Source organism: Anolis sagrei, chromosome X, assembly GCF_037176765.1.
Source record: "Anolis sagrei isolate rAnoSag1 chromosome X, rAnoSag1.mat, whole genome shotgun sequence".
Classification (NCBI taxonomy): Eukaryota; Metazoa; Chordata; class Lepidosauria; order Squamata; family Dactyloidae; genus Anolis; species Anolis sagrei.
In genome coordinates this window covers 59,355,943-59,380,098 of record NC_090034.1, presented here as the reverse complement: position 1 = coordinate 59,380,098, position 24,156 = coordinate 59,355,943, and the positions used below count along the sequence as shown (strand labels likewise).

At 44.4% G+C, this 24,156-nt stretch overlaps 1 protein-coding gene across 2 annotated transcripts in view; it reads left to right on the top strand.

Moving 5' to 3' along the window:
- SIN3B (SIN3 transcription regulator family member B) overlaps positions 1-24,156 on the top strand; it is a 60,984-nt gene that overhangs the window by 5,358 nt on the left and 31,470 nt on the right. The window contains exons 2-9 of one of the 2 annotated variants that reach the window (XM_067473559.1): positions 4,963-5,069; positions 9,842-9,995; positions 14,305-14,528; positions 14,942-15,023; positions 15,131-15,274; positions 20,069-20,191; positions 23,031-23,117; positions 23,311-23,429. In XM_067473559.1, coding sequence (XP_067329660.1) covers positions 4,963-5,069; positions 9,842-9,995; positions 14,305-14,528; positions 14,942-15,023; positions 15,131-15,274; positions 20,069-20,191; positions 23,031-23,117; positions 23,311-23,429 — 1,040 coding nt within the window. Of the gene's footprint in view, positions 1-4,962; positions 5,070-9,841; positions 9,996-14,304; positions 14,529-14,941; positions 15,024-15,130; positions 15,275-20,068; positions 20,192-23,027; positions 23,118-23,310; positions 23,430-24,156 lie in introns of both variants that reach the window. The other variant, XM_067473558.1, reaches the window with a different exon arrangement.

Sequence of the window (24,156 nt, the reverse complement as noted above, 5' to 3'; positions counted from 1 at the left end):
TCTTGCCCTGGTGAAGAGAGTTGGACTGGATGGCCTTAAGTATTTTCTCTTGGTCATGGTGGTTCTGTGTGGGAAATTTGCCCCAATTCTGTCATTTGTGGGGTTCAGACTGGTCTTTGATTGTAGATGAACTATAAATCCCAGTAACTACAACTCCAAAATGTCAAGGTCTATTTCCCCCAATATCTGTGTTTATATTTAGGCATATGGAATATTTGTGCCAAGTTTGATCCAGATCCATCATTGTTTGAGTCCACAGTGCTCTATGGATGTAGGTGAACTACAACTCCCAAACTCAAGGTCAATGCCCACCAAACCCTTCTAGTGTTTTCCGTTGGTCATGGGAGTCCTGTTATGCTACGTTTGGTTCAATTGCATATGGAATATTCATCCCAAGTTTGGTCCAGATCCGTCATTGGCCCAATTCCATCATTGGTGGAGTTCAGAATGCTCTTTGATTGTAGGTGAACTATAAATCCCAGCAACTTCAACTCCCAAATGACAAAATCCAATTTTTTTGAGTGAAGGACATACATTGGGTTGTTAGGTGTCTTGTGTCTAAATTTGGTGTCAATTCGTCCAGTGGTTTTTGAGTTCTGTGAATACCACAAACGAACATTACATTTTTATTCATATAGATTTTTAGACTGACTCTAAACAACTGGCTTCTGTAACTCTCACAGAGTCTTTCTGATGCTGAGTACTGCATTCTGGGAAATGTAGTTTAGGGCAGGGCCTTTTCCATTCTCTGCCACAGGGGCCTCGCCTTCCGGAACAACATTTCCCGGAATGCCGTGCTCTCCGTCTCCCGTCCATTAACTTTGCTAGTCCCACCCGCAGTGCCTTTGCTTATGGCGATCGGGCCAGAGAAAAAGGATTGGTTTTTAAAGCATTTTATATTCTCTTGGCTTTGACAAAATTGCTTAATGCTTATACTGAAAATTAAGCTGACCTCAGGAGGCATCCGAATGTTACAGAGTCTTAACGAAAAAGAACGAGTGAATGCTTCAATTCTTAAATCCCCTCCCCAGCCTTTCCTGCATGTTTCTAATATCAATTCATCTGCACGATTCTAATAAATTTGATCCAAAAAAATGAATTAAAAGCAAACCTTTGCACACCCCTAATCTATAGCCATTATCCTAGGGATATTGCAAGAATAAAATAGGAAAATAGGAGAGTTATATGGGTTTTCTTCAGCTCTTTGGAAGAAAGGCCAATAGTAATGTAAGCAATAAAAGAGCAAACAAATGTGAATACGTGGAGAAGTGAGCAGACTGCATTCAACAACCTGGCTCCAGATACTATAGTTGGCTCACTGCAAATACGGCAGGCGGACTAGTTATGACAATATCCAGGTGTGAGCATATCACACCAATTCTAAATTCACTCCACCGTCTGGCAATTACTGTATATACTCGAGTATAAGCCTAGTTTTTCAGACCTTTTTGGGCTGAAAAAGTTCCCCTCGGCTTATACTCTAGTCAAGGTTATTCATTATTTTACTCTGCTATTAGTATTATTTTTATTACATTTATTATTGTACTCTATTATTATTACATTTACATTATTTTACTCTATTATTATTTTTATTGCATTTATTATTTTACTCTATTATTATTACATTTACATTATTTTACTGCATTATTATATTTATTACATTTATTATTTTACTCTAATATTGTTATTATTACATTTATTACTTTATTATTACTATTATTATTAAATTTCCATTATTTACTCTATTATTTTTTTCATTACATGCTATTACATTTATTATTTTATTCTATCACTAGCTGTACCCGCCACGCGTTGCTGTGGCCAACCTTCTCTCCCTCTTTCTGTCCTTCTTTCTTTCTCTCCTTCCTTCCCTCTTTTCCTTTTCCTTCTTCTTTCTTCCTTCTCTACCTGTTTCTTTTCTCGTTTCCTTTGCTCTTTGGTTCCATCCTTCCTTGTCTCTTTCCTCCCTTCCTCCCTTCCTTCCCTCCCTCTTTCTCTCTTTGTTCCTTCTTCCTTCCCTCTTTCACTTTTTTCTTTACTTCTCTCCTTCCTTTCCTTCTCTCCTTCCTTCCTTCTCTCCTTCCTTCCATCTGTGTTCATATTTGGGCATATGGAATATTCGTGCCAAGTTTGGTCCAGATCCGTCATTGGCCCAATTCCATCATTGGTGGAGTTCAGAATGCTCTTTGATTATAGGTAAACTATAGATCCCAGCAACAACCATTCCCAAATGACAAAATCAATTTTTTTGAGTGGAAGACATACATTGGGTTGTTTGGTGTCTTGTGTCCAAATTTGGTGTCAATTCCCCCAGTGGTTTTTGAGTTCTGATGGTATCACAAACGAACATTACATTTTTATTTATATAGATTATAGGAAATAGGTAAGCATATTTACACATTGAAGGAGGTTAGAATACTGGTTGAATCCGAGTTGGGCTGTCTTATCTTAAATTACAGGTTTATGTAAATACTCAAACATTTAACCTCCTGATGATTACCAGTAGCAGCTACATTTCTCACCCTCGGCTTATACTCGAGTCAAAGCGTTTTTCCAGTTTTTTTGTAGTAAAATTAAATGCCTCAGCTTATATTCGAGTCGTCTTATACTCGAGTATATACGGGTAGTTTCCGGGCAAAGGGCAAGGTGTTGGTTTTTACCTTTAAAGCCTTACAACAGTGTTTCTCAACCTTCCTAATGCTGTGACCCCTGAATACAGCTCCTCATGTCGTGGTGACCCCCCAACCATAACATTATTTTTGTTGCTACTTCATAACTGGAATTTTGCTACTGTTATGAATTGTCATGTAAGTATCTGATATGCAGGATGTGTTTTCATTCACTGGCATAAATACCCAATATGTCCAAATTTGAATACTGGTGGGTATGGGGGATTTATAGTTAACCTACAATCAAAGAGCAAACGATGGAACTGAACCAAACTTAGCACACAGAACTCCCACAAACAACTGAAAATACTGGAAGGGTGTGGTGGGTATTGACTTTGAATTTTGGAGTTGTAGTTCACCTCCATCCAGAGAGCATTGTGGACTCAAACTATGATGGATCTGATTTTGTCATTTGGGAGTTATAGTTGCTGGGATTTATAGTTCACCTGCAATTAAAGAGCATTCTGAACCATGACCAGCAGAAAATATTGGAAGGATTTGGTATGCATTGAGCATGAGTTTTGGAGTTGTAGTTCACCTACATCCAGAGAGCACTGTGGACTTAAACAATGATGGATCTGGGCCAAACTTGGCACAAATACTCAATATGCCCAAATGTGAACAGTGGTGGAGTTTTGGAAAAATGGACCTTGATTTTTGGGAGTTGTAGTTGCTGGGATTTATAGTTCACCTACAACCAAGAAGCATTCTGAACCCCACCAATAATAGAATTGAGCCAAACGTCCCACACAGAACCCCCATGCCTTGAAGGGACTCGCTGGCGCATGCCTCCCTCCAACCATACACACTCTCCTTCGCCCACATATGTGCACCACACCACCATGAGCCGAGCATGCCTGCTCTCCTTGCCCCACTTGAAGTCTCAGAAACAGCCCTCCCCTTGGCTAAGAGACCAGCAAATCACAGTGGAGGAGTACTTTTGGTAGGAGGATTCACCATCAGTTTCCAAAAAGGAAGCCTAGGACAGGTGGAGAGATCTTCAGGCTTCTCTGCCAAAGTGGTTCCTAAGACCATCAGAAATATATGTTTACTGATGGTCTTTGGCGATCCCTCTGACACTCCCTCATGACCCAAACTCCACCAGTGTTCACATTTGGGCATATTGAGGATTCATGCCAAGTTTGGACCAGATCCATCATTGTTTGAGTCCACAGTGCTCTCTGGATGTAGGTAAACTACAACTCCAAAATTCAAGGTCAATACCCACCACACCCTTCCAGTATTTTCTGTTGGTCATGGGAGTTCTGTGTGCCAAGTTTGGTTCAATTCCATCGTTTGCAGAGTTCAGAATGCTCTTTGATTGTAGGTTAACTATAAATCCCAGCAACTACAACTCCCCAATGTCAAGGTCTTTTTCCACAAACTCCACCAGTGTTCACATTTGGGCATATTGAGTATTCGTGCCAAGTTTGGTCCAGATGCAGCATTGTTTGAGTCCACAGGGCTCTCTGGATGTAGGTGAACTACAACTCCAAAACTCAAGGTCAATGCCCACCAAACCCTTCCAGTATTTTCTGTTCGTCATGGGTGTTCTGGGTGCCAAGTTTGGTTCCATTCCATCATTGATGGAGTCCGGAATGCTCTTTGATTGTAGGTGAACTATAAATCCCAGCAACGACAACTCCCAAATGACAAACTCAACCTCCCCATCCCACCATTATTCATATATAGGCGTATGTGGTATTTGTGCCAAATTTGGTCCTTGGAATCCAAACCCGTCCTGCATATCAGATATTTACATTACGATTCATAACAGTAGCAAAATGAAAGTTATGAATTAGCAACGAAAATTATGTTATGGTTGGGGTTCAACACGACATGAGGAACTGTACTCAGTGGTCGCGACATTAGGAAGGTTGAGAAACACTGAATTAATGAATGCCAGCCAGGCCAAGGAGGCCTCCAGGCAATAAACAATGCGAAGGGAACAAAAACCAGGCTACTTCCAAGCTTGCTCATTGCACCCTTTACACTTGTTCAACAGACGTTGCTTGCTCTCCAGCCACATGGTTCAGTGGGATTTAGTAGGCTGTCACAATCACTGGAAGGAAGGCTTAGAATCATAGAGTTGGAAGAGACCACATTGGCCGTCTAGTCCAACCCCAATCTGCCTCCATGCGGGAAAAGCACTATCCAGCTCTGAGTTGAGGCTAGGAAACGGGGGAGCCATTTAAAGCCCCTTTCCCTCCTAGATCTCCCCTCATCCAGTGTTTGTGCTTCTTTCTCAGTGTTGTTCCTCCACAATCAAAACCCTCTCCGCTCTCTCCTCTAGGTGGAAGATGCCCTCTCCTACCTGGACCAGGTGAAGATCCGCTTTGGGAGTGACCCGGCCACCTACAATGGCTTCTTGGAGATCATGAAGGAGTTCAAGAGCCAGAGGTAGACTCAATGAGATATTATTATTACTACTATTATTATTATTATTATTATTATTATTATTATTATTATTATTTGAAACACAAGATGAGTCCACAACAGACACTCTGCTGGCTGTTGAATTGGATCGCACGTTGGACATTTCCCAAGTGTCTAGGACTGTGTGATGTATCGGCGAATGATGCGTGCAAATCCCAGTAAGGTGGCCTTCTGCAGCTGGCAGGTGGTAATTTTGTCAGCGCCGATTGTGTTTAAGTGCTGGCCAAGGTCTTTAGGCACTGCACCCAGTGTGCCGATCACCACTGGGACCACCTTGACTGGCTTGTGCCAGAGTCTGCAGTTCGATCTTTAAATCCTCATATCATGTCAGCTTTTCCAGTTGTTTCTCTGCAATCCTGCTGTCACCTGGGATTGCGACATTGACAATCCATACTTTGTTTTTTACCACGGTTGTAAGGTCAGGAGTATTATGTTCCAGAACTCTGTTTGTCTGAATCCGTAAGTCCCAGAGGAGTTTGGCGTGTTCATTCTCTGTAACTCTTTCCGGCTTGTGATCCGACCAGTTCTTTGTTGCAGGCAGATGGTATTTGTGGCACAAGTTCCAGTGAATCATCTGAGCAACGGTGTTGTGCCTCTGCTTGTAATCTGTCTGCGCAATCTTCTTGCAGCAGTTCAGGATGTGATCTATTGTTTCATCTGCTTCCTTGCAGAGTCAACACTTGGGATCTGTTGTCGACTTTTCAATTCTGGCTTTGATGGCATTGGTTCGAATGGCTTGTTTTGGGCTGCCAGAATCAGGCCCCCTGTCTCCTTTTTCAGAGTCCCATTTGTGAGGCACAGCAATGTTTTTTCTTTGTCAATTTGGCTCTCAATTTTTGACAGAAACTGTCCATTATTATTATTATTATTATTATTATTATTATTATTATTCTGACACAAAACCACAATGTGTCACAGCGAACGAGATCTATATGCTGGATTTCGTATCACAAAATCACAAGGCGAACACTTCCCAAGTGTCTAGGACTGTGTGATGTATTTTCGAATGATGCGTGTAGATCAAAGTAAGGTGGCCTTTTGCAGTTGACAGATTGTGATTTTGTCAATGTTTATTGTTTCCAAATGCCGGCTGAGATCATTTGGCACGGCACCCAGTGTGCCGATGACTACTGGGACCACCTGTACTGGTTTATGCCAGAGCCTTTGCAGTTTGATTTTGTGGTCCTGATAATGGCTGAGTTTTTCCTGTCGTTTTTCCTCAATTCGGCTGTCACCCGGTATGGCGACATCAATAATCTGAACTTTTTTCTTTTCCACAGTTGTGATGTCGGGTGTATTGTGTTCCAAAACTTTTGTCAGTCTGGATTCGAAAGTCCCACAGTATTTTTGTGTGTTCATTTTGCGTGTTCATGATGATCCCACCAATTCTTTACTGGTGGTAGGTGGTACTTTTGACATAAGTTCCAGTGAATCCTTTGGGCCAGAGTCGTGCCTTTGTTTGTAGTCTGCCTGTGCGATTTTCTTGCAGCAGCTGAGGATATGATCAGCTTCCTTGCACAGTCTGCATTTTGGGTCATCAGCTGATTTTTCGATCCTGGCCTTAATTGCATTGATACACCACAAGATGAGCACACAGCAAACAAGATCACTCTGCTGGCTTTTGTATTGGATCACATGTCCCATATGTCTAGGACTGTGTGATGTATGGGCAAATAATGCGTGTAGATCCAAGTAGGGTGGCCTTCTGCAGCTGACAGGTGGTGATTTTGTCAGCGCCCATTGTTGTTTTTTAATTTTTTATTAAGGCTTTTCAATACATATACATATAGGTAACAATCGGAAGAAATAGTGGAAGGAGTGAAGGCAAATCGCAGGGGTTACTACTGGGGGGGGGGGGGTGCTACTAGGGTTTCCGGGAATCCTGGGGATGGAAAGAGGGAAGAGGAAAAGAGGTGTGTGTGTGTGTGGGGGGGGGGGGGGTTGTTGATGTCTCCCAGTCTTCCTCTTTGCCTTGTCTCTTCCATATCCATTGTTAGTATTTTTCTCCTTTTCTCTGTTTTCATTGGGAGTATCTTCCATGGATTTACCAAGGGCCCCACTTTCTCCAGGCTCTTGCTGTTGGCTTGAACAAAAGCCCCTGCTTCTCCTCTCAGCCCCCACAGTGCATGTGCAAACCCATATATCTATATAAATAAAAATGTAATGTTCATTTGTGGGATTAACATAACTCAAAAACCACTGGATGACTTGACACCAAATTTGGACACAAGACACCTATCAGGCCAACGAGTGACCATCACTCATAAAAACACTGAAAAACACAGCAGAAGAGACTTGAAAAGCCAAAAAACAAAAATTACATTACAACACATGCACAAAACCACATTTATGCACACACATATATACACGAATATATACACACACAAAACACATATACACAGACTGGGCCACAGCAACGCGTGGCGGGACGGCTAGTATATATATACAAACACACATATACAAAAATATATACACACACATATACACATATATGCACACACAAAACACATATACACATACTGGGCCACAGCAACATGTGGCAGGAGATGGTTAGTAAGTAATAAAACTTAATTTGTATTCTGTCCTCTCTTCCCGAGGGGACTCAGCGGATTCCAGCATAACAATGGCAAACATTCAATGCCTACATAAAACACATGATACTAACATAAAATCCCAGAAAACCCCCACATATAAAGTAACATTAAAGCCTAACATCAAATTAAGACCTAACATCAGTAAATTTAACCTGACATCAATAAATTACACTACACGTAATCAGACAAAATTCTATAATAGCATAAATCTAAACATTCACATTAGTGTACAACATCCAGTAAGGGTTCACAAAACGGTGTGGGATGGTTATGTACTTTGGGAAGCCTGACTTGGCCACGGTAGTCCATGCTCTGTTTACATCCTGTATAGACTACTGCAATGCGCTTTACATGGGGTTGCCTTTGAAGACTGTCCATAAGCTTCAAATGGTCCAACGGACGGCAGCCAGATTGTTAACAGGAGCGGCGCTCATGGAGCATACAACTCCTCTTCTGTGCCAGCTCCACTGGCTGCCAGTCTGCTACTGGGCACAATTCAAAGTGCTGGCTTTAGCCTATAAAGCCCTAAACCAGGGGTCCACAACCTTTTTACACAGAGGGCCAGGTCATAGTTGGAGGGCCGGATTATAATTTGAAAAAAAAAATGAATGAATTCCTATGCACAGTGCATGTATCTTATTTGTAGTGCAAAAAACCACTTTAGAACAATACAATAATTAAAATGAAGAACAATTTTAACAAATATAAACTTATTAGTATTTCATTGGGAAGTGTGGGCCTGCTTTTGGCTGATGAGATAGGATTGTTGTTGTTGTTGTTGTTGTTGTTGTGTGCTTTCAAGTTGTTTCAGACTTACGTTGACCCTGAGCAAGGGCCAGGTATATGACCTTGGAGGGCCGTATTCGGCCCCCAGGCCGTAGTTTGAGGACCCCTGCCCTAAACGGTTCTGGCCCAATTTACCTGTCCGAAAGCATCTCCCCTTATGAACCACTGGAAATGACAACTGGAACGGAATATAGACTACGAGATTGGTTATGATTCTATGATAAGACGAAGCGGATTATTTTAGTGTAATTAGATGATAGTGTATTAGTGATATGTTGTTTTTTGTCGTTGTAGTTATTGTAAAATGTGTTTTTTATATGTTGTACACCGCCGCGAGTCGCCCTAGGGCTGAGAGCGGCGGTTAACAAATGCAGCAAATAAATAAATAAATAAATAAATCTAGGACTTTAAGATCGTCCGGGGAGGCCCTGCTCTCGATCCCGCCCTCATCACAAGTAAGTTTGGCGGGGACGAGAGACAGGGTCTTATCTGTGGTGGCCCCTCAGCTATGGAACGCCCTCCCTAAGGAGATTAGATCGGCTCCCTCACTCGTTTCGGAGACAAGTGAAGACATGGTTATATCAGCAAGCATTTACAAATGCAGAGTAACTGAAATAGGAAATGGAATCACTCGACAGTGGAACTTGGACAATGTTATTTAACTAGGACACGCTGATGATAATGATGTTGGTTTTTATTGTTTTATTGTGATTTTATACTGTTTTAATGTTTAATTTGTATTTTGTTGTTATGTGTACTGACTTGTAAACCGCCTTGAGTTGCCGATAAGGCTGAGAAAGGCGGTATACAAGTATAGTAAATAATAATAATAATAATAATAATGATGATGATGATGATGATGATGATGATGATGATGATGTAGTCAAATGTGGTCATTGGGCTGGTGTGGATCAGGAAAGCCCAAATACAAATAGTTCTCAATCAGAGGCCTGGCAGTGATCTCTCAACCATCTATTCGTCCTCTTCTCCATATGCTAGTGAGCAAAAGTATGTCTTCGGTTGTTTTTTAAAGGAGAGGAGGGAGGGGGCCAAGGAGAAGGCCCTCTCTCTCGTTCCCACCAGCCGTGCTTGGGATCGGAGTGGGACCGAGAGCAGGGCCTCCTCCGATGACCGCAGTGCCCAGTCTGGTTCGTAAGAGGACATGCGATCAGTTTATGGAAGGGGTATGTGTGCTTTGTTCTGTAATTTGTATATATATAATTTGCATTAGGGATGGCATTGTGTACGCTGTACAATGACAATACAATTATTCCCTTCGGGGGGGGGGGGGTTCCAGCTTTTTGAGAGCCTCTCCCACTGTGCTCTCATCTCCCTTTGGTTCTCTCTCGTCCACAGCATTGACACCCCGGGCGTCATCCGCCGCGTCTCTCAGCTTTTCCACGAACACCCCGACCTCATCATCGGCTTCAACGCTTTCCTGCCGCTGGGTTACCGCATCGAGATCCCAAAGAATGGGAAGCTGAACATTCAGGCGCCTCTGGGTGCTCAGGTATTAAGCACAGGAAGCCTTGCCAAGGGTTCAGCACAATTCTTATATCTGGTTTTTGCAGGACAGAAGGTGGAAATGTTTTACTTTTTGGGTTAGATTCTCCCAGCTGTTCTGTGTATTATCAAAGGCTTTCATGGCCAGAATCACTGGGCTTATGTGAGTTTTCTGGGCTGTCTGGCCATGTTCCAGAAGCATTCTCTCCTGATGTTTTGTCCACATCAAATGGCTGGCATCCTCAAATGTTGGAAACGAGGCAAGTGGTTTTTATATATCTGTGGAATGATGTCCAGAGTAGGAGAAACAACTCTTGTCTGCTTGAGGCCAGTGTGAATGCTGCAATTGGCCACCTTGATTAGCATTTAATGCCCTTTTGGCCTCAAAGCCTGGCTGCTTCCTACCTGGCGGAATCCTTTGTTGGGAGGTGTTAGCTGGCCCTGATTGATTCTTGTCTAGAATTCCCCTGCTTTTTGGTGTTGTTCTTTATTTACTGTCCTGATTGTAGAGTTTTTGTTAATACTGGTAGCCAGATTTTGTTCATTTTCATGGTTTCCTCCTTTCTGTTGAAACTGTCCACCTGCTTGTGGATTTCAATGGCTTCTCTGTGTAGTCTGACATGGTAGTTGTCAGAGTGGCCCAGCATTTTCTGTGTCCTCCAATAATATGCTGTGTCTAAGTTGGTTCATCAGGTGCTCTTCTATAGCCGACTTCTCTGGTTGGATTAGTCTGCAGTGCCTTTCATATTCCTTGATTTGTGTCCAACCTGGACACAGCGTGACCAAGATGACCAATTACAACATTCATACTTTCCTCAAACAGACAAGAGTACTTTCTCCCACCCTGGGCATCATTCAGGCTTTAACACAGCTGGTAAATCACCAGGAATGATGAGATCTACCAACCGAAAGGTAGCCAGATCGAAGCCCTGGGTAGGCGTGAATTCCTGACTGTCAGCCCAGCTCACTGTTGACCTAAGCAGTTCGAAAAAAGCTTGTACTGTAAGTAGAGCAATTGGTAAGGGTAAAGGTAAAGGTAGTCCCCTGACATTAAGTCCAGTCATGTCTGACTCTGGGGTGTGGTGCTCATCTCCATTTCTAAGCCGAAGAGCCAGCATTGTCCGTAGACACCTCCAAGGTCATGTGGCCGGCATGACTGCATGGAGCGCCGTTACCTTCCCGCCGGAGCGGTACCTATTGATCTACTCACATTTGCATGTTTTCGAACTGCTAGGTTGGCAGAAGCTAGGGCTGACAGCGGAAGCTCACGCCGCTCCCCGGAATCGAACCTGCGACCTTTCGATCAACAAGCTCAGTAGCTCGGTGCTTTAACCCACTGCACCACCGGGGGCAATTGGTAGATAGCGCTAAAACAAGTGGGGGAGGTATTTTACGACACCATAAAGAAAAAGTTCAGAAAATGCCTAGCAACCAAAATGAAAGAGGAAGTCCTGATGGCTCTTCGTCATAGAGGATGGAGTGACAGCACCCCCTGTGGCTGGATTTGAGCACAACCTTCAAGGCGCCAAAAAGCTGAATGTCAACATCATACCTCCTTTCTGTTCTGTCTCTGCCCTGTCTATCCAAAACGGCACTGAATGTTTTCTTTGTATGTGTACTGCGATCCGCCCTGAGTCCCCTTGGGGAGAGAGGGCAGAATAAAAATAAAGTGTTTCCCATCGTGGTCAACTGAATCGCACATATGGTAGTTTCTCCGCCTGAGCAGACAGCTTCGGAACCTTCTAGATAGATTTGAAAACTTTTCTGGCAGTTAGCCCCGCCCACTCTTCCCTTGTGAGTATAAGTAGCTGGTGGGTGGGGCTAGCACCTCAGTTCTCTTCATCCGCCGCTAATTGCAGCAGTTTGAGAACCTCCTCGTTTCTGACTAGCTATGGACTGCCCTTTTTCAGTTTTTTGACTCGGATTCCTCTGACCTATTGTTTCTTGATCTCCTTTGTCCCCAGCAGACATAGAATGCCATGTGTAGTAATCAAGCAAGCTAAACAGCCACCAGACGGGCAGTACCTATTGTCTCTTGATCTCTTTCGTTGGACTGTTTGCTGATTTGACCTGGACTGCTTGACTCTACTATCAGTTTGAATATTCTCTGTCGGCCTCTACAGGATTAAGCGCTGTACCGCTTGTCCTAATAATTTCCCAGACAATGATGGCCATACCCTATGCCCTTTGTGACTGAGGGAGAGTAATTTATCCCAGCCCTGCTCTATTTGCCGGTCCTTTACCCCTCAGATGAGGAAGAATAGGGAGTGGTGCTGTGGCCTCGACTTGTCAGGCTGGGGGTTCTATTTATTTATTTATTTTTTATTCCCCCCCCCCCCGACTTTTTATTTTTACAATACAGAAAATACATACCTTGCACACACAAAACATTTACAATTCCCACCACCAACATGAGGATTATTATCTTTCACATATTCTTTTCTTTTTGAGACAGTCATTATTTCTTTATCTTTATGCATTTCCATCCTGTATGCTATATAGCATTTGTATCTTATTTCTTATGACCTGATCTCCGGAATGATTCATAATATAGTTCATTACCCTTGTCCATCTATCTTCCTTCATTCGATTTTCATTGATTTTTAAATCATTTAATTTCACATTCATAATTTCAAATTCCATTTGCTCCACCATAAAATGGTACCATTTATTTATTGTCCATTTTGATTTATCTTTCCACCCTAATACTGTTACTGCTTGTGCACCTTCAATTATTGCTTCTTTTATTTCCCTTTTATTTCCCATTTCCTCTCTTTTCCCTAATACCGCTAATTCCTTTGTTATGACCCACTCATTTCCTAGTATTTGATTTGACACATTTTGTATAGTCTGCCAAAAATCTTGTACATATTCACATTCCCACATCATGTGCATAAAATGCCCTTTCTGGTGGCATCCATGCCAGCACTGACTACTCCCCTCTTTATAGTAGTATGCTAATTGGCAGGGTGTGCAATACCATTTTTGCAATACTTTCCTCCTCGTTTTTTTAAAAATTATTTTTATTTATTTATTTTGAACATTTTTACCCTGCCCTTCTCAACCCCTGGAGGGACTCAGGGCAGCTTACAGTTGGCAATAATTCAATGCCGCATCATAAAATACAGAATAACAAATATAACAGTTAAACATGAACATTAATAAATACAAATTAAAACCGTATACTTACACTCTGAATAGCTATTGCCTGTCTGGTGGCTGCTTAGCTAGGCATCAACTAATGATTACTAGACACGGCATTCTATGCTGGGGACAAAGGAGATCAAGAGGCAATCGGTCAGAGTAATCCAAGTCAAAAAACCGAAAAACGGCAGTCCATTGCTAGTCAGAAACGAGGAGGTTCTCAAGCTGCTGCCATTAGCGGCGGATGAAGAGAACTGAGGTGCTGGCCCCGCCCACCAGCTACTTATACTCAAAAGGGGAGAGTGGGTGGGGCTAACCACCAGAAAAGTTTTCAAATCTTATCTAGAACAGTGGTTCTCAACCTGGGGTCTCCAGATGTTTTTGGCCTACAACTCCCAGAAATCCCAGCCAGTTTAACAACTGTTAGGAATTCTGGGAGTTGAAGGCTAAAGACATCTGGGGACCCCAGGTTGAGAACCACTGATCTAGAAGCAGAGGCGCCCCTAGGTAATTTTCAGCAGTAAGCAAACAGTATTTTGGCTCCCCCCACCCAACCAATCACTGATATATATTTTCTGTTCGTCATGGGAGTTCTGTGTGCCATATTTGGTTCAGTTCCATCATTGGTGGAGTTCAGAATGCTCTTTGTAGGTGAACTATACATCCCAGTAACTACAACTTGCATATGTCAAGGTGTATTTTCCCCCAAGAGCGCCTCAAGAGCGCCCCTGGGCAAAATCAACTATACTGCAAATGCTTACTTTGCGTAATGGGTTGAGCCGCCCCGTCTAGAAGTTTCTGAAACTGTCTGCTCAAGCGTAGAAACTACCATATGTGCAAATTCACTGGTGACCACTTGGGAAAGTACGGTTACAGGTAAGCAACCTATGGTTGTTGTTATTGTTATTATAAACCCCACTTGCCTAGTTTCCAACAGATCTCACAACCTCTGCCTGTCATAGATGCAGGTGAAACATCATGAGGGAATGCTTCTGGAACATGGCCAGACAGTCCGGAAAACTCACAGCAACCCGGAAGCTGTTTTGACTGGAGAATGGTGGAACCTGTAATGGAAGAGGAATGTTTGTTTCCTGTGGGAATCAGCTAGCTGCTTTGGCCAGGGGTTTGGAGAAGGGTAACCCAAACTGGGCTCCTTTGTTTCTTCCTTGTAGGTGTCCCTCGACCCAGTCCACAGTCCGCTCTCCGGCAGTGGCCTGGTGCTCCATTACTGCCCAGAGAATGCCCACAACCATGGGGATGGGCCGGAGGACCTGCGCCACCAACACCACCACCACCACCATGCGCACCCACCACTGCCCCCACCCCCACAGTACAAGGAGGATCGGCTGCAGGTCCCACTGGAGTCGGACTCGGTGGAGTTCAACAATGCCATCAGGTTGGTTCATTTTGTGGAAGAACGAGTCAAGATGACATAGACATTTGCCAATACACTTTTGTGGCTGCGAGACTAACACTAGCGAAATCATGGAAGTGGGGGAAAGAGTTACTCACAAAGGACTGGAGAGGAAAGCCATTTTCCCACATCGATGCCAAAATAGCTTTAATGTACTTTTTGTCATATGGGCTAGTTGATGTGGGGTTCGATATCGTTTTGACAAATTTTCTGTTGTGTTTCCTTAATTCTTAAGTCCCTTCGGGGAGATGGAGGTGGGGTATAAAAATTAAGTTGTTGTTGTTGTTGTTGTTGTTGACACATCTGTATTATGTGTATTTGATTCTTTCCCCCTTCTTTCTTTTGCATTCTTTACACAATTTAAAAATGTCTTCTAAAAACAACAATGGCATCAGCTATGTGAACAAGATCAAGACTCGCTTCCTCAACCACCCTGAGATCTACCGTTCCTTCTTGGAGATCCTTCACACCTATCAGGTAAACAAATGGGTGGCAAATGGGAAGACTGGGCCAGGGCTCTGCCTCTGACTTCCCCCTGAGCTGAGCCTCCTCTCCCACTTCTCCCTCTTCTTTCCTTTCCCCAGAAGGAGCAGCTGAGCAGCAAAGGGCGCCCGTGTCGAGGAATGTCGGAAGAGGAGGTCTTCACCGAGGTGGCCAGCCTTTTCCGGGGCCAGGAGGACCTGCTCTCTGAGTTTGGGCAGTTCCTACCCGAGGCCAAGAGGTCCTTGGTAGGTCTCTTCCAACTATTGTAATTTTCCAATAAGAGAAAGGGTATATCAGAACTTTTACACAAAGAAGGACATTTATTTATCTATTTATTTATTTATTTATTTATTTATTTATTTACTATTCTTGTATACCGCTGTATCTCAAGCCCGAGGGCGACTCACAGCAGTTTCCAAACAGCAAAGACAATAAAAACAGCAATAATTAATACACAATGACAGTTAATTTACACATTTCCACTAATAACTAATAAGCAATCATCAATACACAATTATTACAAATCCCATCCCCGATCGCCTCATCATCCAAGCGTGATCCAAATTCGTCGTCCATTGTTCCATTCCTATGTTCAATTGCCAGATTGCACTGAATTACTCAAACGCCTGCACAAACATCCAGGTCTTCAACTTTCTACGGAATGTCATGAGAGATGGTGCCAGCCTAACGTCTACAGGAAGGGCGTTCCACAGCCGAGGAGCCACCACCGAGAAGGCCCTATCTCTCGTCCCCGCCAACCGTGCTTGAGAGGCTGGCGGGATCGAGAGCAGGGCCTCCCCGGAAGATCTCAAAGTCCGGGTGGGTTCATAGGCCGAGATGCGGTCAGATAGGTATCTTGGGCCGGAACCGTTTAGGGCTTTATAGGCCAATACCAATTGGGCCCGGTAGCAAATCGGCAGCCAGTGGAGCTGGTGCAGCAGGGGGGTTGTGTGCTCCCTGCGCTCCGCTCCTGTTAGAATCATGGCTGCCGCGCGTTGGACTAATTGCAGCTTCCGGGCCGTCTTCAGGGGCAGCCCCATGTAGAGAGCGTTGCAGTAGTCTAGGCGGGATGTGACAAGAGCGTGGACTACCGTGGCCAAGTCAGACTTCCCAAGGTACGGGCGCAGCTGGTGCACGAGCCTGAGCTGTGCAAATGCTCCCCTGGTCACCGCTGAGACCTGGGGCACCCAACACCCAACACCCAAGCTGCGAACCTGTGTCTGCGAACATTGGACATATTTATTTATTGATTGATTTAAAACATTTATATTCCACCCTTCTCACCACGAAGGGGACTCAGGGCGGAGCACAGCATATACACGGCAAACATTCAATGCCGGGACACAGATTCACATACAATACATAAACATTAAAAAACATTTATCAAAATATTAAAATACACAATTTAAAACCGTCCTAGTCATCCATGTCATATTTAATTGGCCTGGTCATCTGTCCTATTGCCGCTTTATTGCCCTGGCCCGAAAGCTTGGTCCCACTGCCAAGTTTTTACCATCCTTCTAAAGGACAGGAGGGAGGGGGCCGACCTGATCTCACCAGGAAGGGAGTTCCATAGCTGGGGAGCAATCACCGAGAAGGCCCTGTCTCTCGTCCCCACCAATCGTGCCTCTGACAATGGCGGGACGGAAAGCAGGGCCTCCCCGGAGGATCTTAATCTCCACGATGGTTATTATTATTATTATTATTATTATTATTATTATTAACTTTATTTATACCCCGCAAAATCTCCCGTAGGACTCAATGCGGCTTACAAAGGCCAAGGCCTACAATACACAATAAACTCATAAGCAAATAATAAAACATCAAGCAAAACAATAAAACAGTAAGACAATGACACCGTGACACAATTAAAACCAAAGGCTGGGCCAAATGTAATGGACAAAATTTAAAATGCTGAACTTGACAGGTAATATGTAGAGGTATATGGAGGTAGGTGCAATGTGCAGATAATCCTGAGTCTCTAGCAAAGTGCAATTGGGATTTGAAACCAGGAGTTTCCTATTCTGGGAAGGCACACTGGAACAGCCAGGTCTTCAGGCTCTTCCTAAAGACAGCCAACGTTGGGGCTTGTCTGATGTCCTTGGGGAGAGAGTTCCAGAGTCGGGGGGGCCACCACAGAGAAGGCCCTGTCCCTCGTCCCCACCAAATGTGCATGCGACGCAGGTGGGATTGTGAGCAGGGCCTCTCCAGATGATCAAAGGGAGTGTACGGGTTTGTAAACAGAGATGCGGTCACGCAGGTAGGCAGGTCCCAAACCGTTTAGGGCTTTGTAGGTGAGCGCCTGCACCTTGAATTGGGATCGGAAAATGAACGGCAGCCAATTGAGCTCCTTGAACAGGAAGGTTGACCTCTCTCTGTAAGGAGCACCAGTTAACATACTGGCTGCCACCCGCTGGACTAGCTGAAATTTCCGAGCCGTTTTCAAGGGCAGCCCCACGTAGAGCGCATTACAGTAATCCAATCTAGAGGTGACCAAGGCATGGACCACCCCGGCCAGATCAGCCTTTTTTTGACCAGGGACCACTCTCTAACCTTATTACCAAAAGGTTATGAATCAGTTTTTGGTCAAGTTTAGATTTGGTTTGGTTATTTGGGATGCCGATTCAGAAAATTGCTTTGGACAGACCACATCAGCTCTAGTTTTTGATAAAGAACATACGCCATCCAGTAGTCACCATCTGCTCACCCATAGAAAACCCATATTTAATAAGCCTTGGCACTATAAGAGGGTTTCGCGAGACCAGTCGCTCTCATTACAATGGTGGAGGAAGTGGTTCTTGCGGACTACTAGTGGTTCACAGACCTCAGGTTGGGAACCACTGTTGGATATCTTGCATTGCACGTCATCCTGCATTTAATTAGTTTTATCAGTTTATTAGTGTTTGCAGTTGTTCACCTTTTAACCACTGAGCCAATTTGGTCTTTGGGGTGCAATAAAGTTTTGACTTGACACATCATCATCAAACATTATATAAAATACTGGAAACATCCTTGATATTTGGAGAAACCACATGTGCTTCTGCATTCCTGCATAAGCCAAACTTCCTTGAGTCTCCCAGAAGACTTTGGGAGTGTCTATACACTTTTCTTCAGTAGTAACAGGGCTGCCCTTTCTGTCATGCACGAGAGCAGGCTACACACAAGGCCAGAGGTTCCCGTTTTTGGAGGCTGACCTGGAAAGGTCTTGCTGGAGAGGAGGAGAAGCCTCTCTCTCTGATGACTCCACTGTTCTTGATGTGGACAAGATACTTAGAAGAATGAGGCCTACCACATGCATCCTAGACCCCTGCCCATCCTGGCTTTTAAAGGAAGCCAGAGAGGGATTGGTCGAGTGGGTAAAGGTGGTGGTTAATGCCTCCCTTTGGGAAGGCAGCATTCCAGCGAGCTTAAAACAAGCTATAATAAAACCGCTGTTGAAAAAACCATCACTGGACCCCACTAAATTCAACAACTATCGGCCAGTTTCCAATCTCCCCTTTTTGGGCAAAGTCCTGGAACGTGTGGTGGCAACACAACTCCAGGTATTCTTGGAAGACACGGATTATCTGGATTCGGCACAGTCTGGCTTTAGGCCGGGACATGGAACTGAAACAGTCTTGGTCGCCTTCGTTGATGATCTTTGCCAGGAGCTAGACAGGGGGAGTGTGTCCCTGTTGCTTCTGCTGGACCTCTCAGCGGCCTTCGATACCGTCGACCATGGTATCCTTCTGGGACGCCTCGCGGGAATGGGCCTTGGAGGCACTGTTCTGCAGTGGCTCCAGTCCTTCCTAGAGGGTCGATCTCAGAAGGTGTTGCTGGGGGACACCTGTTCTGCCCCACAACCATTGTCTTATGGGGTTCCACAGGGATCAATATTGTCTCCCATGTTGTTTAACATCTACATGAAGCCGCTGGGGAAGATCATCCGGAGTTTCGGGGTACGGTGTCATCTGTACGCAGATGATGTCCAACTCTGTCACTCCTTCCCACCTGCTACTAAGGAGCCTGTTCAGGTCCTGAACCGGTGCTTGGCCGCTGTAACAGTCTGGATGAGGGCAAACAAATTTAAATTGAATCCAGACAAGACAGAGGTACTCCTGGTCAGTCGTAAGGCCGAACAGGGCATAGGGTTACAGCCTGTGTTGGATGGGGTCACACTCCCCCTGAAGGCGCAGGTTCGCAGCTTGGGTGTGATCCTGGACTCATCGCTGAGGCTGGAACCCCAGGTTTCAGCAGTGACCAGGGGAGCATTCGCACAGTTAAAACTTGTGTGCCAGCTGCGCCCGTACCTTGAGAAGTCTGACTTGGCCACGGTAGTCCACACTCTGGTTACATCCCATATAGACTACTGCAACGCTCTCTACGTGGAGTTGCCTTTGAAGACTGCTCGGAAGCTTCAAACCGTCCAGCATTCGGCAGCCAGGTTGCTAACAGGAGCGGCACTCAGGGAGCATACTACTCCTCTGTTGCGCCAGCTCCACTGGCTGCCAGTTGGCTACTGGGCACAATTCAAAGTGCTGGCTTTAGCTTATAAAGCCGTAAACGGTTCTGGCCCTGCTTACCTCTCCAAACGCATCTCCTCCTATGAACCAACTAGGACACTAAGATCATCTGGGGAGGCCCTGCTCTCGGTCCCGCCTGCATCACAAGCGCACTTGGCGGGAACGAGAGACAGGGCCTTCTCTGTGGTGGCCCCTTGGCTGTGGAATGCCCTGCCTGCAGATATCAGATTGGCCCCCTCCCTGCTGGCGTTTCGGAGGAAAGTGAAGACCTGGCTGTTCGAACAAGCATTTGATTAAACAGTGTAATTGAACATAGGAATACGGAATAATGGATGATGAGACTAGATTCTGATTTTACTGTTGAGGCGCTAATGATTGTTATACGGATGTTTAATGTTTTATGTTACAGTTGTTTTTAATTGCCCTATCGTGATGTTTTGTATTGATGTTGTTCACCGCTTTGAGTCGCCTGAGGGCTGAGAAAAGCGGTATATAAATAAAGTAAATAAAGTAAATAAATAAATTCTCTTTCCATAGTTCACTGGGAACGGGCCGTGTGAAGCGAGCAGTGCCCCCCGCTTGGAGCGTGAGAGACACCTGGAACACAGCAAAAAGCGCTCCCGGCCAATGTTGCTGCGCCCAGGACCTGGACCCTCCAAGGTGAGGAAGGGGAGGCCGTTGAATGCTGCTGGAGAAGGGGTTTTCTGTCCAAATCCACCGGCGCACTCTCCAAGCTCATATAGTCAGAAACAGTACAGGATTGTACACAGCAGGTAGTCCAGAGAGCGGTTCGGTTAGGAGGACAGTCAAGAGCCTGTTTCAAAGGGGCAAGTACATAGAGCTCACCAATAATAGTCCAAGTCAGGATCCAAACATGTGCTTTGAATTTCGATTTTCCTGCTTCTTGGCAGGGGCTTGGACTGGACGGCCCACGAGGTCTCTTTCACCTCTAGGATTCTGTGATTCTATGTAGTCAAAAAATCCAGACATGAAGTCCATCAACAACGGTGCCGGCTAAGCTCTATCCAAGACGTTGCTCCCAGCAAAGAGCCGCCAGCTATTTATGTTGCTGGGAAAAGGAGTTCCATAAAAAATTAAAATGGATAGTGAAAGTTTTTGGAATGAGGGCTGTGGATAAATTGGCTATGATGAATAGGGAGGAAATAACTTTGTTAAGGAATGGGAACTATCTGAATTTTTGCGGGAAGAAGGGAAAAACATTTTAGAATAGGCTTCACAATTTGGTTTTTGTTAGGCTCTTTGCTTGTATATTTTAGGTGATGATTCTTGTGCTAGAGGGAAGAATGGGTGAATTCTTTACTGGGAAGGAAGGGCAAGGGTGTATATGAATATCTCCAACTGAAATGACAGGAGGTCACTGCAACAGGAGGGGTGGAATGGGGGGATAGTGGAATGGGGAACCGTTATTATAGTCACTGTTCGGAAGTGTATGTGTTTTATGTATACATACTAGCCGTCCCCTGCCACGTGTTGCTGTGGCCCAGTCTGATGTTGGTTTCGAAGATATGTAATTTCTTTATGCTTGTGGGTAAACAGTATTTCTTGCTGTGTCTTTGTTAGTGTTGATGTGGAGATTGTTCGGTTTGCCCACCCTGGAACATGCAACATATCATTGTCCTTCTTTAGGGGTCCCTTTCAAATCTATGATACTATATCTGTGTGTGTGAATCATATATATCTATCTATATCTATGGCTGGATGGCTCTTTGTCAGGAAGGCTTTGATTACCTTTTCTTGCCCTAGTGAAAGGAGTTGGACTGGATGGCCTTAAGTATTTTCTATTGGCCATGGGGGGCCTGTGTGGGAGGTTTTCCCCACTTCTGTCGTTGGTGGGGTTCAGAATGCTCTTTGAATGTAGGTGAACTATAAATCCCAGAAACTACATCTCCCAAATGTCAAAGTCTATTTTCCCCCAAACTCCATCTGATTTCATAATTAGCCATATGGAATATTCATGCCAAGTTTGGTCCAGATCCATCATTGTTTGAGTCCACAGTGCTATCTGGATGTAGGTGAACTACATCTCCCAAACTCAAAGTCAGTGCCCACCAAACCTTTCCAATGTTTTATGTTGGTCATAGGAGCCGTGTGCCACGTTTGGTTCAATTCCATCGTTGGTGGAGTTCAGAATGCTCTTTGATGGCAGGTGAACTATAGATTCCAGCAACTACAACTCCCACATGACAAAATCAAAAAATTTTGAGTGAAGGACATACATCGGGTTGTTAGATGTATGCTGTCCAAATTTGGTGTCGATTTGTCCAGTGGTTTTTGAGTTATGTTAATCCCACAAACGAACATTACATTTTTATTTATATAGATGTGTGTAGGTTTTGGGAGGGAGGGGAAGCACTCTTGCCAATGGTTTGTATTTGATCTTGATTAAAACACACAATTTCTGCAACAACAGGGGTCTCATTGTCAGAAGCCCTATTCCGAAGCTGGCCCAAATCTGCTTCCTCTTCACCAGCTTTGATGAAGAATATATACCTGCCTATTGTTCAAGCCAAGATGTCCAATATGCCTGTGAATTTGTGGCTCATAAACTTTTTTGCCTCAGAATACATAGACAAGGAAATTAAGATGGAGGGTATACAGTGGAACCTCTACTTAAGAGCGTCCCAACGTAAGAGTGTTTTGAGTTACGAGCCGTTGCTCGGCCTAGGTTTCACTTTGCCATATGAGCAGCGTTATGAGCTAGGAGTGAGTGTGAGAGCCCAGGGCTTTTGGGACTGAATGGAGCAGCGTCTGGGCCTCGTGCTTTTGTCCACTCAGTTAAGAGCTCAGACATGGAATGAATTAAATTCTTTTTTTCTCAAAGTATTTAATTATCAAACAAAATGTATAAGCATACATTCTTCCCTCTTTTTACAACATCTTAGATAGAAGAATATGTCATATTATATACAATCTAACAGTAAAAATAATCAAATACATCTTTGGGTATATTTCACCTGCCATCAAAGAGCATTCTGAACTCTACCAACGATGGAATTGAACCAAACGTGGCACATGGCTCCTATGACCAACATAAAACATTGGAAAGGTTTAGTGGGCACTGACTTTGAGTTTGGGAGATGTAGTTCACCTACATCCAGATAGCACTGTGGGCTCAAACAATGATGGATCTGGACCAAACTTGGCACAAATATTCCATATGGCTAAATATGAACACAGATGGAGTTTGGGGAAAATAAAGTTTGACATTTGGGAGTTGCAGTTTCTGGGATTTATAGTTCACCTACATTCAAAGAGCATTCTGAACCCCTCAAACGACAGAAGTGGGGAAAACTTCCCACACAGGCCCCCCCATGACCATTTCTGTTGCTGGCTTGTACCCCTTTCCCTCATTTAAAATATACTCAATAAATTTAATTAAATTCTAAATTTAATTAAATTCTAACCACAATGAATCACTGTACTTAATACAAATGAAATATTTTGAAAATAAATAAAGTTTTTGGCCTCTCGACAGAAGAAAATGAAGCTACGCGGGACCAAGGACCCCTCGGTGGCCCCGGTGGGCAAGTACGGCACCCTGCAGGAGTTCTCTTTCTTTGACAAGGTGGGCCACCAAACATGAAGGAAGGAAGAAAAGGAAGGGAGGAAGGGAGGGTTGGGTTTTGGGGGCGGTTTCAGCAGAAGGGTCCCCAGCAGTGCCTCTTGGAAGCACCACAAGCACGTTCCCAACCGGCGGCCCAAGTGCATGGCCTCTCAGTCCACTTTGATGATATCAGCAGCCCTCCTTCTCTCTGCAGGTGCGGCGTGTCCTCAAGAGCCAAGAGGTGTATGAGAACTTCCTCCGCTGCATCGCCCTCTTCAACCAAGAGCTGGTTTCGGGCTCTGAGCTTTTGCAGCTGGTCACCCCCTTTTTGGGGTAAGAGATTTATTTTGGCTTGCCGTCCTGCAAACATTCAGCGTTGAAATCATAGAAACGTAGAGTTGGGAATTAAGTATTTATTTATTTCGATTTATTTCTAACATTTCTACCCCGCCCTTCTCAACCCCTAGGGGGACTCAGGGCGGCTTACAATTGGCAATAATTCAATGCCGCATCATAAAATACAGAATACGGAATAAGAAATATAACAATTAACATGAACATTAATAAATAAAGATTAAAACAGTATACTTACACTCTGATTAGCTATTTCCCGTCTGGTGGCTGTTTAGCTAGCCATCTACTAATGAATACTCCGTTTAACATATCCAAATCCTCTTCCAAGCCATAGTCAACATTCTCAATTGTCCTTTAACCCGATTGCCCGAAGGCCTGGTCCCACAGCCACATTTTAACCTTTTTTCTAAAGGTGAGGAGGGGTGACAATGACCTAATTTCCCCGGGGAGCAAATTCCACAGGTGGGGGGCCACCACAGAGAAGGCTCTGTCCCTCGTCCCTGCCAAGCGTGTTTGAGACAAAGGTGAGGCCGAGAGCAGGGCCTCCCCAGATAATCTTAAGCTCCGAGGTGGGACGTAGAAGGAGATACGTTCGGACAGGTACGCTGGACCGGAGCCAGCATACTGAAACAGGAAATAGCACTTTCAACCCAGGAACAGATTTTTTCCCCCCAATTTTGTTACCTAGTTTTTTAAGTGTCTCAAG